The 14901-nt window shown below is 40.5% G+C and overlaps 1 protein-coding gene across 3 annotated transcripts in view; it reads left to right on the forward strand.

Annotated features, from left to right (window-relative positions):
- The window catches only part of col21a1 (collagen, type XXI, alpha 1), a 29520-nt gene that overhangs the window by 787 nt on the left and 13832 nt on the right, over positions 1–14901 (forward strand). For 2 of the 3 annotated variants that reach the window (XR_003750479.1, XM_028987994.1), the window contains exons 2-17: positions 1788–1918; positions 2258–2818; positions 3910–4075; positions 4158–4386; positions 6138–6311; positions 6640–6717; positions 7211–7219; positions 7457–7540; positions 8779–8841; positions 11536–11589; positions 11666–11719; positions 11816–11869; positions 12399–12452; positions 13154–13207; positions 13288–13341; positions 13903–13956. Coding sequence is in view for 2 of the 3 variants with exons in the window: in XM_028987994.1 (XP_028843827.1) it covers positions 1788–1918; positions 2258–2818; positions 3910–4075; positions 4158–4386; positions 6138–6311; positions 6640–6717; positions 7211–7219; positions 7457–7540; positions 8779–8841; positions 11536–11589; positions 11666–11719; positions 11816–11869; positions 12399–12452; positions 13154–13207; positions 13288–13341; positions 13903–13956 (1873 nt within the window). In the remaining variant the exon portion in view is untranslated. The remainder of the gene's footprint in view (positions 1–1787; positions 1919–2257; positions 2819–3909; positions 4076–4157; positions 4387–6137; positions 6312–6639; positions 6718–7210; positions 7220–7456; positions 7541–8778; positions 8842–11535; positions 11590–11665; positions 11720–11815; positions 11870–12398; positions 12453–13153; positions 13208–13287; positions 13342–13902; positions 13957–14901) is intronic. The other variant, XM_028987995.1, reaches the window with a different exon arrangement.

A 14901-nucleotide genomic window follows, 5' to 3' on the forward strand; every position in this document is an offset into this window, starting at 1 on the left:
CTCACTGATACAGCGGCTTGGCTTCGGTTGGCGCCTCAGGAACTTGGCGCCGGTTTGCACTCCCCTCGCCTTGCCAATCTAATTGAAACATGCTAAACAGCAGCCTCAGCCTCCGAGCAACGTTCATGTTGCAACACTCGCGATTGCAAAACCGCTCTTTTCTGAGATGAACACAGTGTAGCTGTCAGAGAGTAGCTGAATGAACTTAGCTGTTAGCATTTAGCAGCGACGAGAACTTTAAACGATGGAGAAAGGGACGCACTACAGATTGCATTACCACATGTTTTACTACCAGATAACAGTCGGTTAATGCGGTAATGCCTCATCTGGGGAAGGGAGACGGATCAGCTGCTCAACAAGGGTTTCCCGGCCCCCACGTCCAGCTGGACCAAACCCACCAGGCAAAATAAATCTTTAAGACGCCGAGACGCTCAACTCCCCAGGAATTCCGTTATTGATGTCATGTTTTAGCTCACAAGTCCCAGGAAAGATACATTGTGCCGAATTACGTGGTTTTACTTTCATTGTAGCGGAGGATGCTGCAAGGCGTTGCATTCCAGTAACATTACTACTCTGTCCTTTGCTTCATCTCGCCCGAGGAGTAGATCCATAAAGTGTCTGGAGAGACCCAATAACTTCAGAGGTCAGTGAGAGGGTCGTGGCGTAAAGACGTGCCATATGGCAAGTGATGTGCCGACCAACCAGCAGACTTGCTGTGATAGATTTAGAGGGGCTTGTTGCAATGGACTGTTCCCAATTTTCAACATAAGCTATTGAGTTTTAATGCAGAGTAATGCAGTCAGATCAGACTTGGTGCGTTTGGACCTTCATTTTATCACAAGTACACATGTTTGGTCATTGTCCAGAACTGGAATTTCAGTTCCTGATGCAGTAAAATTGATTCCATGTGGGATCGGCAAAAATAAATGCTGACTGGCTCATGCGAATGGTATCATGCTCCGATTGGGAAAGGGCTGGAGTGGGTGGCCAGCCACGCCATGGCAGTCTGACACGGCATGCCTCAGTCCCAGAGTCGACAGTGGAAAACCGTGATCACGCTTCATGCCTAGCGTACGACACACATGCTGCAAGGTTAAATAAGGTTTTTCGTATTCATTCATCATTTCCTGGTCATATGGCGTGAAGAAAAGAAATGACTGATCGATTAATCAGACCCAACTTCTACACTCTTTTCATGATGCACTTTTGGTGGAGCGTCCAGTATCTGTTCCTCGTTTATTATTATGTGCTTTGTAACGTCTGCGTTTTTTTTCCCCCACTTGATGGAAACTTCCATAAAATGGTGCCCTGAAGCATCTAGAGTTTAAGCAAAAAAAATATAAGAGATCAAAAGGATTTTTTTTTTATTATTTGCACAGTAACAGCAAACCCCTACCTGGAACAGCATGGGTTAGCCTTGCATTAAACAGATGCACCAAATCAATTCTAATTCCAGTCATCCCTGTCTGCCGATCACATTACACCAAAGCAACTCAACGTTCCCTGCAGACCATGTAAGCGCTGCTAATACTGTGCTGCTATGTCGTCGCCTGTCACCCTGCAGTGTTTCTGGCATGGACTCACTTAACACTGTTACACGTTCTGTGACAAATTCAATTAACCGCCTCCTCGTCCTTTTATCCAAAAGGGCTTCTGAACATCAAGTCATGTGCTGCATGCAGGCCAAGTAACAATTTACCCATTGTGACTTTAACATCTCCTCAAAAATGATGATGTTCACATGCAGGCATCTGAGCAATGCATGTCTTATTTTCCTTTCCCTTTAGGTGCAAAATTGGAGCTTGGTTCTACAGGATCATGGGTTTCAAAACAAGATCCATGCATTCTATCTTGTGGTGTCATTGCTTCATGATCCTTCACTTGCTTTGTACAGCACAAGATGAGGACATGAGATTGAGTAAGAGAGCTTTTGTCATCTTTGCATATTTCCACTGCATGGTGACCATTGTCTTCAATAACATTACATTTTTGCACAATTTTCAGTGTTGTGGCTGTCCATATTAAGACCGTTTGCCATGGCCAGTGTTGAGTGTTCATTCTATGTTTATAGAGGAAATAGGTGCATGTGAGCAATGTATCAGGTTCATCCCTCAAAATATGAAAATATAGATGGTTGTGTGCCTCGATATTTCAGCACAGTTGTACCGTTTATGTTCTTGGGAATACCTCAGGTATACAAATGGCTGACCTGGAGGCCATTGGCGTAGTTACATACATTCTTTCTTCTCTCCTGCAGGCTGTAGGACTTCTCAGAGTGACTTGGTATTCGTATTAGATGGCTCGTGGAGCGTGGGAGAGATAAACTTTGAGATAGTTAAGATGTGGCTGGTGAACATCACCAGTAGCTTCGAAATCGGCCAGAAGTTCACACAAGTCGGGGTGGTGCAGTACAGTGACGACCCTGTGCTGCCCATCCCACTGGGGATCCACCACTCCAGCAAGGAGCTCATCGAAGCCATGGAGTCCATTCAGTACATGGGTGGCAACACAAGGACAGGGCAGGCCATTACATTTGCCAACAACAAATTATTTGCCCTGTCTGAACGCGGTCCAAAGGGCATCGCCAAAATCGCTGTGGTCCTGACAGACGGGAAATCGCAGGACGAGGTCCTGGCTGCAGCAGAAGCGGCTCGGAAAAAGGGGATAATCCTTTTCGCAATTGGTGTGGGATCTGAGACCGAAGAGGACGAACTGAGGATGATCGCCAACAAGCCGTCCTCCACTTACGTTTTTTCTGTCGTCGACTACGAAGCCATCTCCAAGATCCGCGAAGTCATTAGGCAGAAGCTGTGTGAAGGTACGCATGTTTGCAAATGAAAACGTATTCCAGCCTGATGTCCTTGTGTGTCTTCCTAAACCTGTCACGGGTCACATAAATTACACGAATGCGATACAGAAATAACACGCATTAGTTATAAATAACTGGCTTTTATGGGCCTGGCTGTTGGCGGGGAGGGAGGGAAGCCGCTGCGTCTAGGTTTACCTGCAAGCCCCGGCAAGAACGGATTTATGTAAACTCCGAGTGTGCGACACTCCACTTCAGAGGATCTGCTGATTTACGCCACAGAACCTCCGAATCCTGTGGGCTCGTAAATAATGCCGGGGCGTGAAATCTGGAGGATCTTCTGCGCCGCTCGGCGTGTTTCGGAAAGGAGTTCCTGAGCCGACACGAAATGAAAGGCATTCGTTCAAACCCCAGGCGGGACTGGCGTGACGTGCTGAATGTTTGCCTACGTGCAAGGAATCATTGATTCATAATTGGATAAGCATGCAAACTAGAAGAGGGGTAATCCCGGGAAAAGCAATGCTGCCCAAAATGCTTTGTTTGTTAAATCCCATATTAGTCAGCAAAAGTCTTGGAGGACTTATAAAAATCGGAAAAACAGAAACCGAGGACCAGCGTTGCCATCAGGTTGGAAAATCGGACTGCAATAACGTTTTATGTGGGCTCGGGAGAGAAGAGTTGCTTTATTTTTATTTACGGGGTCCAGCTGTTTTTTTTTTTTGCATGTGATGGTCATTTTGGATTTTTAGATGGGAGGGACGTGCGTTACACTGACTGCATTTTTGCTAAATGTCCAGTGATCTGCGCCAAGGTCTTTTTACTACAGATTCTTTGTTTCGACTCGGAGGCCAAATGAAATAAACTCGCGAGTGCCATGAATATTTAACCCTTTGGAATCCAACTGCGTGACCACAGACCAAGCATTTAATAGCATCAGTGTACCTGAAACATTAATGTTATCCTTTTGCATGGGCATTTTAGGGAAGGTTTGTTTTTGGGATGTCTTGAAACGTTGCAAGAAAATGCACGGAATGTGTTCATAATCTAAGCGAATGATCATCAATTGAACCATGTGTGTTCCCTTGTGTTTGCATCTTAACTAGAGACTGTCTGCCCAAGCAAAATCCAAATAGACTTTCGAGATGAAAAGGGTTTTGATATTCTGCAATACCTGAACCTCTCCAGAAAAGCGAAGAAAACGCAAGGATCTTACCGTGGCAAGAAGGCCTATCAGGTGACATCGAGGCTTGACTTAAGCGAGAGCACCAGGTAAGGGATGTCCACAGCAGCCCAGCGTCACTCTGTGGTATCGCTAATTCATTCAATTGGAGAGTGTTCGCTTGATCCCTAGGTCCTTGTTCCCAGATGGTTTGCCACCATCATACGTGTTTGTGGCCACTTTGAAATACAAGGGCTCAGTAGTGATAGAGGACTGGGACCTATGGAGAATACTGACTCATGACGAGAAGCCCCAAATGGCCGTCACGCTGAATGGAATCGACAGAACTGTCATGTTCACTACCACGAGCAATTCATCCACTGGGACTCAAAGTGTGGTTTTTAAAAAGAATCCGGCAAAGGTAAAATAGGCCCGTTTCTAATTTCATGTAATCCGGGGGATTAGAGTAGTATTTTAGTCTTAGCTGTCTTACTATTGAATCATACAGTACATGCTGTAAATGTAATACAGGAAAAAAAATAATTTACACAATCAAGAAGATTGTGGAAAAGCAGAGATCTGATGGGAATATTACATTTTCAGGGGCTTTATTGTTAGGTCTGGCACGTGCTAATCTATTATTAAAATTGCAGGATGAATCCACTATTATGGGCATACTGCTGTCCCGCCTGACTGACGGTGGTGCATATTCATATGGGGCATATACAGTGGGGCAAAAAAGTATTATTGTGCAAGTTCTACCACTTAAAAAGATGAGAGAGGATTTTCATCATAGGTGTACCTCAACTATGAGAGACAAAATGAGAAAAAGAAATCCAGAAAATCACATCCTCTGATCTTTAAAGAATTTTTTTGCAAATTATGGTGGCAAATTAGTTTTTGGTCACTTACGAACAAGCAAGATTTCTGACTCTCACAGACCTATAACTTCTTCTGTAAAAGGCTCCTCTGTCCTGTACTCATTACCTGTATTAATGGCACCTGTTTGAACTCATTATCAGTATAAAAGACACCTGTCCACAACCTCAAACAGTCACACTCCAAACTACACTAAGGCCAAGACCAAAGAGCTGTGTAAGGACACCAGAAACAAAATTGAAGACCTGCACAAGGCTGGGAAGACTGAATGTGCAATAGGTAAGCAGCTTGGTGTGAAGAAATCAACTGTGGGAGCAATTATTAGAAAATGGAAGACATACAAGACCAGGATTGGAAGAGGATTGGGAGAATGTCATATGGTCCGATGAAACCAAAACAGAACTTTTTGGTAAAAACTCTACTATTCGTGTTTGGAGGAGAAAGATTGCTGAGTTGCATCCAAAGAACACCATACCTACCTGTGAAGTATGGGGGTGGAAACATCATGCTTTGGCCATGTTTTCCTGTAAAGGGACCCAGACGACTGATCTGTGTAAAGGAAAGAATGAATGGGGTCATGTAACGTGAGATTTTGAGTGAAAACCTCCTTCCATCAGCAAGGGCATTGAAGATGAAACGCACCCAAACACACCGCCCAGGCAACGAAGGAGTGGCTTCGCAAGAAGCATTTCAAGGTTCTTGAAGGCCAAGCCAGTCTCCAGATCTCAACCCCACAGAAAATCTTTGGAGGGAGTCCATGTTACCCAGCGACAGCCCCAAAACATCACTGCTCTAGAGGAGATCTGCATGGAAGAATGGGCCAAAATACCAGCAACAGTGTGTGAAAACCTTGTGAAAAACGTTTGACCTCCGTCATTGCCAACAAAGGGTATATATCAAAGTATTGAGATGAACTTTTGTTAATGACCAATTTAATTTGCAAATAAATTCTTGAAAATTTACAAAAAAAATTGTCTCTCGTTGTTGAGGTATACCTATGATGAAAATTACAGACCTCTCTCATCTTTTAAGTGGTAGAATCTGCACAATTGGTGGCTGACTAAATACTTTTTTGCCCCACTTATATTTATCATGGTAGCTTATTACACTAGCATGTATTTATATGATTTATGATGTATGATTTATTTCATATTGTGTACCTTCAAATGAAATGAGTTGAAAGTTGTTTACTAGACTGTGCATATTCTATATGAACTGAGGATTCACTCTGGGTAGATACGTCACAAAGAAAGACCGGTTTGATGGTGAAATCTGAACACATCTCTCCCACAGAAACTTTTTGATGAGAACTGGCATCAACTGCGTCTTTTAGTCACAGAAGAAGATGTCACCCTTTATGTGGATGACATGGAAATTGAAACACTGCCTTTGGAGCGTCCTATTGGTATTTTTATTAATGGAAAAACTCAAGTGGGAAAATATCTGAGGAAGGAAACGACCGTACCTGTAAGCTGGATAGTTTTAACTGCATTACTTCACAATGCATCACTAAAAATGACATTTGTCCTACGAGTTGCATGTTAATGTTCATGTTGTGCATGTAAAATCCCAGAATTATTTAGGCTTTTGTAATCTATTATATACACCTAGGCTTGCTTGCAACACTGTTTTGTACTTTGAATAGTAAAAAAAAAAACAGAACATTAATGCCCACCAGCCAATCAGAAACTATTTTCCCTGTATGTTTTAGCAGAGTCAGTTCACTGTTGTAAATGCCATTATACTACTGCACTTAAAGGTAAGATGTGTCATGTCTAAATGATTCTCCCAACAGTTTGAAATTCAAAAACTCAGAATCTACTGCGACCCTGAGCAGAACAGCCGGGAAACTGCCTGTGAAATACCGGGAGTGGTGGGTACTAAATATGTTCATCTTGACCTTCACACTGTTACATGAACACACATATCATCTTTACTAACAGTTTTGAACAGTTCCATCTTGCCATTACTAAATAACTTGCCATTATTTATTATCATTAAATGATGTACAACTTAAAATGCGCGTTACTGACAATACCTGAACTGCCAAGCTCACCTTTGCTTCATACATGTTTCTCATGCGTCAGGCTGGATCTGCAGTACGAATCCACAGCCAAACACTTCATGGGCTTGGCGGCTGCTCGCACTACCGATGACAGAGTGCCAGATCGCACAATTGGTTTTAATCTGAATGTCTGTTTACAATTGAACATAGGCCGTCTGTCACCTCCCCCTCACTTCATTTCACAGTCCCCCCCTCCAGTCCTACAGCCCATCGTTCATTCTTTTTTTTATGGCAGCTTTGGTTTGATAACTGGCACTGGTATTGTGTTTTGTGATGGCTTCGCTCTTGTTTTTATTTCCAGAACGGGGAGGTATGTATTTTGGCAGAAGACGTTGCTTGCTTTCATATTCTTTCCTTTTTGAAATGCGGAGGTAAGCCTCAGCGAATTACATCACAGGATCGCAATCTTTTATTACGCTATGCACATTGAATTCAGTGCACATTCAAATTATTAATCTCTCAGCAAAATGTGTATTTACAGAACAGATTACATTTTTTAGTGTTGAATCTGATTCACGCCTTTTGACTCTTATTTTCCTTTTGACAGTGTATTAATGGACCCAGTGATATAGACCCCACCCCAGAGCCATGTACTTGTCCCCCTGGTCCACCTGGCCAAACAGGAATTCAGGTGAGATTGGCTGTATTCTGAAGCGTCCTATTCATATTGTTCAACATTTACATTATATGGGACCCTATATTAAGGTGAGTTTGTGCCATTTCGGGAGGCATGTTGCTTTTTTTTCTTGCCGTGTATCCACCCACAAAACACCAAATTATTCAGAATCACTGGCACTTTAATTTTAACTTGCTGGTGTCTTCCTCTTGTAAATTGCTTTGGATTAAAAAAAAGTAAAAGTAAAGTAAAATAAATTAATTTAAATCAATTTAAACAAAATTATTATTTTATTTTGTCCCCTAATTGACACTCATTACATACATATTGTGTACGGTTGATAATTAGGTTCAATAGTGGGGCTTTTTTGCACTTTGTGCATGTCTGTTTTCCTATTTCTCATGCAAATCCTGCATCCTAATAGCAATAGATCAAGTGCCCCAGCCTTTTAAAAGTGAGGTGACAGCCAAACGTCCTGAAAATTAGGGGTGTCATAATAAAAATGCTTTATGCTATTTGTCGCGAAAATAAGGCCCTGAGTCTTGTATTAACATTGAGTGAATTAAGCTATGATGTAATAACATTGTTATCATGCTTCAGTATTGATGATCATATCTCAGTATGGAAAGAAAATATGTGGTTTGGCTTGTATTACGTAGAACTGTTTCTATGCCAATTTCATTCTTTTTGACTGAGAGACGGTTATATTGGGACATTTATATTCCGAAGAAAGTGCATTCTTTGTTACTAATCCCTTTATTTCGTTTAAGCCCATAAAACCTGCATGAAGATAATGATCATTTGCATCCTTGGCTTGGGGAAGGCACACAGATGATTGTTCTGATTGTAAAAGCAGTTGCTTTACTATATTCCATACTGCCAAAGGCAGTCCTTAACAAACAGACGTTTCAGCAATAATCTATAACTAATCTGTATCTATAACTAAGGCACACTGAAGCTAGTAAAAAGCACTTCAGAAATGTTTAGATACAGGACCTAGTGCATGTTAGACACACATTTACAAACCAGAAGACCACAAAGTCCCAGGTTCAAACCCCACTTATTGCTACCATTGTGTCCCTGAGCAAGACACTTAACCCTGAGTGTCTGCTGGGGGACTGTCCTTGTCACTACTGATTGTAAGGCGCTTTGGATAAGGACGTCTGATAAATCCTGTAAATGTAAATGAAACATACATTTTACTTGCATGATACTCACTAAATACATCATATACATCTCACACTTTCAATTAGGGGGAAAAAGGAAGGACTGGTGAACCTGGCAAGCCTGGACTACCTGGTGCTGATGGTAAGCCTGTGAGTACTAAACAGTTTAATATATAAACCTTAAATAACACAGCACGCATATGAAAGCCAACTGAGGACATAGGGCTAATGTCAGCATATCACTATCTATAGATTACATTTTTATGTCATTTGATTATGTCATACATAATTATTATAATGTCGTAAATTCTGTGTATTACAACATAATATATTGGTGCATATTTAACATATTAAATAATATATTATTATGCAAAGCATGGTTATTTCATTAATACTGTATTTACAGTCTGCAATTATTGGTATATGTTACGGTAGTGCCTCATGTAGAAATTTGAATGAAAGTGAAGTTGAAAACTGTTTCCAATTAAACTGTGCAGATGCCAAATATCTCTGTACATAATCAATGTCTAAATTTAGAAATGCCGAGTCTAAGCACGCAGGGTTCCAAATACTGTGCTCTGTTCTCCAGCATGGAGGACATGGGTTGTGAGGGGCTGGGTGGAGATTGTGCACGTAGCAGGTGTAGCAGCCAGCTGAACTGTTCCACCTCTCAGTAAAAAGCAGCTAAAGAATTAAGGCCAAAGGCTGGCCTGTCTTCATCCATCATGGCTTTAAATATGTCACAGCTTATCTCAATTTCATCTGTGGATGAACCTAACAGTGTTTACATGCAATCTGATGGGAGGTTTGTCATGAGTAGTGACAAGTGCCACGCTAACCTGTTTTAGACAAGGCCTACATGGCCACCCTGTGCATTCAGTGCATTCCCAATGCCCTAAATGGTATTTCATTGTTTCAGTTTTTACAGCATTACTTAACAGGAAAAAAAAAAAACTTTATCATGTTGCTTGTTGGTCTTATTTTGTGGTTTCTTTGATTCTCACTGGAACTTGAATGAAGACACGATTTTTTTGTCTCCCCACAGTGAATACAGTATATGATAACAGAAACGTGGATATGGTTTCAGTGGCATGTGCGTGTTTATTTTGTGATCCTCTGTTAGAAGAAACCTCTCATTATAAAGGACTATTGTTTGATTCTGACTTTTATGACCTTGATGACATTTGGCATTTCTCTAACGAACGTTCAATTTTTATTGTTTTTCCATCCCTTGGCCCAGTATTTGTAAGAGTACAAAGGATAATTATCTGCACCCCTTTTGTGGCCTTCTGAGTGCTGGCAGCTGCGTATAAAGATGTCTTTCACAAAACTTTGTAAGATAAAATCTCTTTCAGAAATGTCAGCATAATCATGCTTGAAACTTGAAACTTGAAAAGTCTAATTTAAATTATACTCCTAAAATACAATGACAGCAGTGTCATCCTACACTCTAGGCTGATGCAGATGTCAATTTTGGAATTTCACCAAACGGATTGTGAGACATATGCCTCATGAAATGCTGACATGAAAATAGTTTCTGCTACATCCATATGTATTTCTGCTGGTGTGAAATCAGTTCCAAGAACTCTACAAATCAGTAGCCTTCTCAGAATGAATAATGAGTTGATACATCAATTCAGTTAGTAAAATGATCATTGTGAATTTGTTAAGTATAAATGATATGTCATTTAATTTTAATGATTAATACATGGTTCCCACAGTCATTAAAACCTGGAAAAGTCCCGTAAGACTGGGCGAGTAACATTTTTTCCATGTTTACAACCACAACATTTAAAATAAAGCATTCTTTAGTATCTTTAGTTGGCAACTGGGTAGTGCCATCTAGTGGTGCCTTCTTATATGCAACTGAATACTGATGTCATGCCACAAAGGGCTGTAATCGGGCCTAAAATAACACGAATCCAACAAGTACATCTTTTTAAAAGCTGAGGCTATTTTGCACACTTCTGCTGCTAGACTTAGAAGGGACGGAAATGTGCAGATTTAAAATATAATCACCATAGACTAGCCTCGGTTTTCCCCTCCATTTTCACATTGCTCTCGTAATAATTAAAACACACCACCTGACGACGGTAGCCATCTGGCAAAGATTGTCAGCTCTAATGCCACATCCGTGTAGCGATGAGACGCGGCTGCTCGACATTTTGAAATGAAGGTGGGTTGCATACAGCGAAACAGAAGAGAGTGATACCTTCAAGAAATACCTTCAGTGCATGACAGATGTGTTACAGGGCCTTAATCACCCTGCCTCTAACCCTGAAGCAGCTGAGGGTGATCAGGACCCAACACACATGTTGATGGGTGCCACCTCCTGGGTGATCCAGAAGCACCCCGGCCTTACAATGATGAGCCTTTGCAATTGACAGTTAGGCCTTGCATATCTTCTTAGACCTGCTCATTTATATTTACAAATTGCTGAATTATATAATCTATCTATCTATCTATCTATCTATCTATCTATCTATCTATCTATCTATCTATCTATCTATCTATCTATCTATCTATATATACATACACACACACACACACACACACACACACACACATATATATATATATATATATATATATATATATATATAAAATCTTCAACAGATTTTTCAAATACTGAAATTATTTATTTCAGAAACAGGGTCATGGTTTATTTATTTATGATGAATATTTATACGTATACTGCTATACTCGACATGTTTTAAACATACATATATTACTAACTTGTATGACATTAAGACATTTAAAAAAAAAAATTTAATTTAGAATGATGACATTACATTTCAGTGATTAACTTTGTGCATTTCAGTAATGTCTTGTCATCGTTTTTAGGGTGCTCCTGGTCCTAAAGGAAGTCCTGGCCTGCTAGGTCCTACTGGCATGGAGGTACAGCAATAAGCATTTATACTCTATAGTAACATTTGCAATGGCATTAGGATGATATTCTCTCTTTTCCTGCCAGGGTGCACGTGGGGTAGATGGGTACAAAGGAGATAAAGGAACAATTGGTGATCCGGTACAGACAAACATAATATGATTACATACATTTATGAATTAATTAGACAGTGATTTAAATAATCATGTATTACTGGGATGGCATCTTTTTTTACAGGGAGAAAGGGGTCTTCCAGGTCTAACTGGACCACCTGGACAATCAGGTGAAAAGGTACGCGATGATATTGTCCCTTCAAATACTGTAAAACACGAGGCTCATATTTTGAACATGTGGTAGACTTGTTAGACCTGATTTTGCTCAGTGTCTTACGTACAATCTTACGTACAGCGGGCCATTTCAGGATGTCCAGGCTCAATTGCATCTTAACTCTGAACATTTCCATCTCTTTAACAATGTTTTGGAATGCCTGCTCAGAATCAGTGTTTCAAATGTAAACGTAAAAATAGTCTATAGGAAATTTTGAATGCAAAAATGTCAGATTTAAAAACTTTAACAGTAACAACAGTTTCAGATAATTAAACATTTTTTGTGGAAAAATGTCTCAGATCACAGTGTCCTTTGAAAAAGCACAAGCCCATAATTCATTTTAAATGGCATTTCACAAATTTCTGTGATTCAGATGGAACTCTATTTTGACATTTATAACTCAACTGTGTGAGTTCGTGTGAAGTCTTCTTCTTTGACAGAGTCTCTGCACTGTTTGGACACAGAATGTATAAAATATTCTTCACTTTTTTAGGGATCCCTTGGTTTTCCTGGTTTAAATGGACTTCCAGGGATAGCTGGCCTGAAGGTATGAACAAAGTACATGATTCTTTTAAAAATTTCGTCATCAATATATAGACAGGTGACATCTGAGGGCCATAAGCCACCATATCATCTTTAGTTCTCCCTCTCACAGATTCTACAGTGTCAGTGCATCAGTGGTTTTCAAAGTGGGGTTCGTGAAACATGGCAAGGGGGCTCCAAAGATAAAATGTCTCATCATTTCCACCAGCTGCCTTCAGTTCCTAGTGATTGAGCCCATGAAACATGCAGAGCTGAAGTGACATCTCACTACAAAACACACAGAGTGTACCAACAACCCTCAGCTCACCACTGTCACTACACATCATTACATTATTACATTGTTCATCACTTCTAAGTGATCACAAGTTGAGGAAGTTCCACGTATCATACTAATTAGGTGTGAGGTTGATGGAGTCCAGAAAAAACATCTCCTGTTTAAAGAGAACCACTGATCTACAGAAGGGATGGAGACATTTCCTCATGAGGGGTTTTGATAATGGCACTTGACTAAAGGCCATTGTCTCCATTCCAGGTGCTGCATAGTCAAGGTTAGGTGATCATAATAGTCATCAATAGTCAAGGGCAACCCTTGAGACAGCATATGACATATCCTCCTGGTTTCTTTTTTCAACTTTTCTGGTGTTTTCTCTAATCGGTCACCCTGGAAGGTGAGGCAACAAACTGAGTATATCACCTTTCTTTTAGGGTGAGGTGGGAAGCAAAGGCGCAGTTGGTCCACCAGGATACCCAGGAGAGCCAGTATGTAAACTCACACTCTTAGGGGTCAATGATGTCAAAGCTGGCATATACAGTATTTGCTGACGTTCCTTGGTTTGTAGGGTCACCAAGGCAGAGATGGAAAGGATGGGATTCCAGGAAAGACTGGCCCAAAGGTTTGTACCAAAGTGTCTCAGATGTCTGCTACAAAAGGATAAACAGACTGTTGAAAGAAGCCTTAAGGGTAACTGGGCGGATTAATTCTCAGGAGAACATCTAGGGTTTTGCAGTGTTGTTTGGCACATGTGCTCTCGCTGTGTGGCCATGTTGAGACGTGTGGGTGAATTTGCACCATTGTTCTTCATGTCCCTGCTCACAATGTGTGTTTGTATGGCCTTGCCTGGCATATGGTTTTCATTATGCCAGCACACTTCATCATCAACTTGGTGGACATCTGTTTCCCAAGCCCTTAAACGTACAACTTTATGATTTCAATGTGGGAACATACATGTCCATGCAAAAGAAGACAGGGGACATGTTTATTGTTCAAGCAGAAAACATGAAACCATAAAACTCAATGGACTCTACATTAGATTGGGGGCTTTGACTGGTTTAGTTAAACTAAAGTCAAAAACTAAAATTAAAAAGCTTGTATGATTATTTTCTTTTTCTAATGTATTTGATTGCTTTCCATTGTCATGCATCTGTCTGTGTTGCACTGTGACCTCTTCTTAAAGGGAGATGCTGGCAATCCTGGTATTCCTGGTACTGATGGCCGCGAGGGACATCCAGTAAGTGCACTTTCAACAATTTAAACACTAATTTATAGAACGCTTAAATCCCAGAAACACCATGAAAATCCTGTCATATATAGGCACATGTAATATGACATAACTAGCTGGAGTAAGCTACATTTAAATTGCAGTCAGTTGTCCTAGTGAACCAGAACAGATCACTCCATCGATGGTAACATGGAAGCACGTTGTAAGTTGCTCTGGATAAGGGCGTCTGCCAAATGCATGAAATTAAATGTTGTACTAAATTGAATCAATAAGACAATTAATTGGGGCATTTTGGGAACTCAAGTTATGCTTAAAGGGATTCAGTATTTTCTAGAGATTTTTTGTGCTTTTGAATGAGGGAGCAGAGCCAATTGACATTGCCTGCTTTTTGCCGTCTCCTTTTTGTGTTCTTTGAACTAAAGGCCAACTAAAGTGGCCTGATTGTGCTTTTATAGCAACGTCTCCCACCAACAGAATTAATTTGCTCGTTCCAACATGGTCGTTTAGTATTCTTTTTGAATTTTGGAAGCTATTTTGCAACATGTTTCCATGTTCTTTTACAATTCCCTGAAGAGGAAATCCCAACCAGACATCTGCTTCCGCTTATCATGGATATTTACCAGAGGGCTATTTCAAGGTACCTCAGCTGGACATGGTAAAAAATGTGAAGTGTTTATTTACGCACTGTCAATTCAGATACCAAAGATTTTGCATTTAGCTCAATCGCAGCTCCTAAGGGGAACTTTAAATGATCTTTCCACTGTTCCCATTTGTCTATAAATAACAAGTATTGACTTCAGGTTCCAAGTAAATCAACACAGAAAATAAAGATTTTAAATAGTCTGCCAAATGTTCTTTTAAATACTAAAAAAGGCACATTAATGAAACAAAATGGCTAATTTCATTGTGCATATTGTCCCTAAGAGATGTTTATTAAGATTGTATGTTGCAGTA

The sequence above is a fragment of the Denticeps clupeoides genome, chromosome 8 (genome assembly GCF_900700375.1).
Source record: "Denticeps clupeoides chromosome 8, fDenClu1.1, whole genome shotgun sequence".
Taxonomy (NCBI): domain Eukaryota; kingdom Metazoa; phylum Chordata; class Actinopteri; order Clupeiformes; family Denticipitidae; genus Denticeps; species Denticeps clupeoides.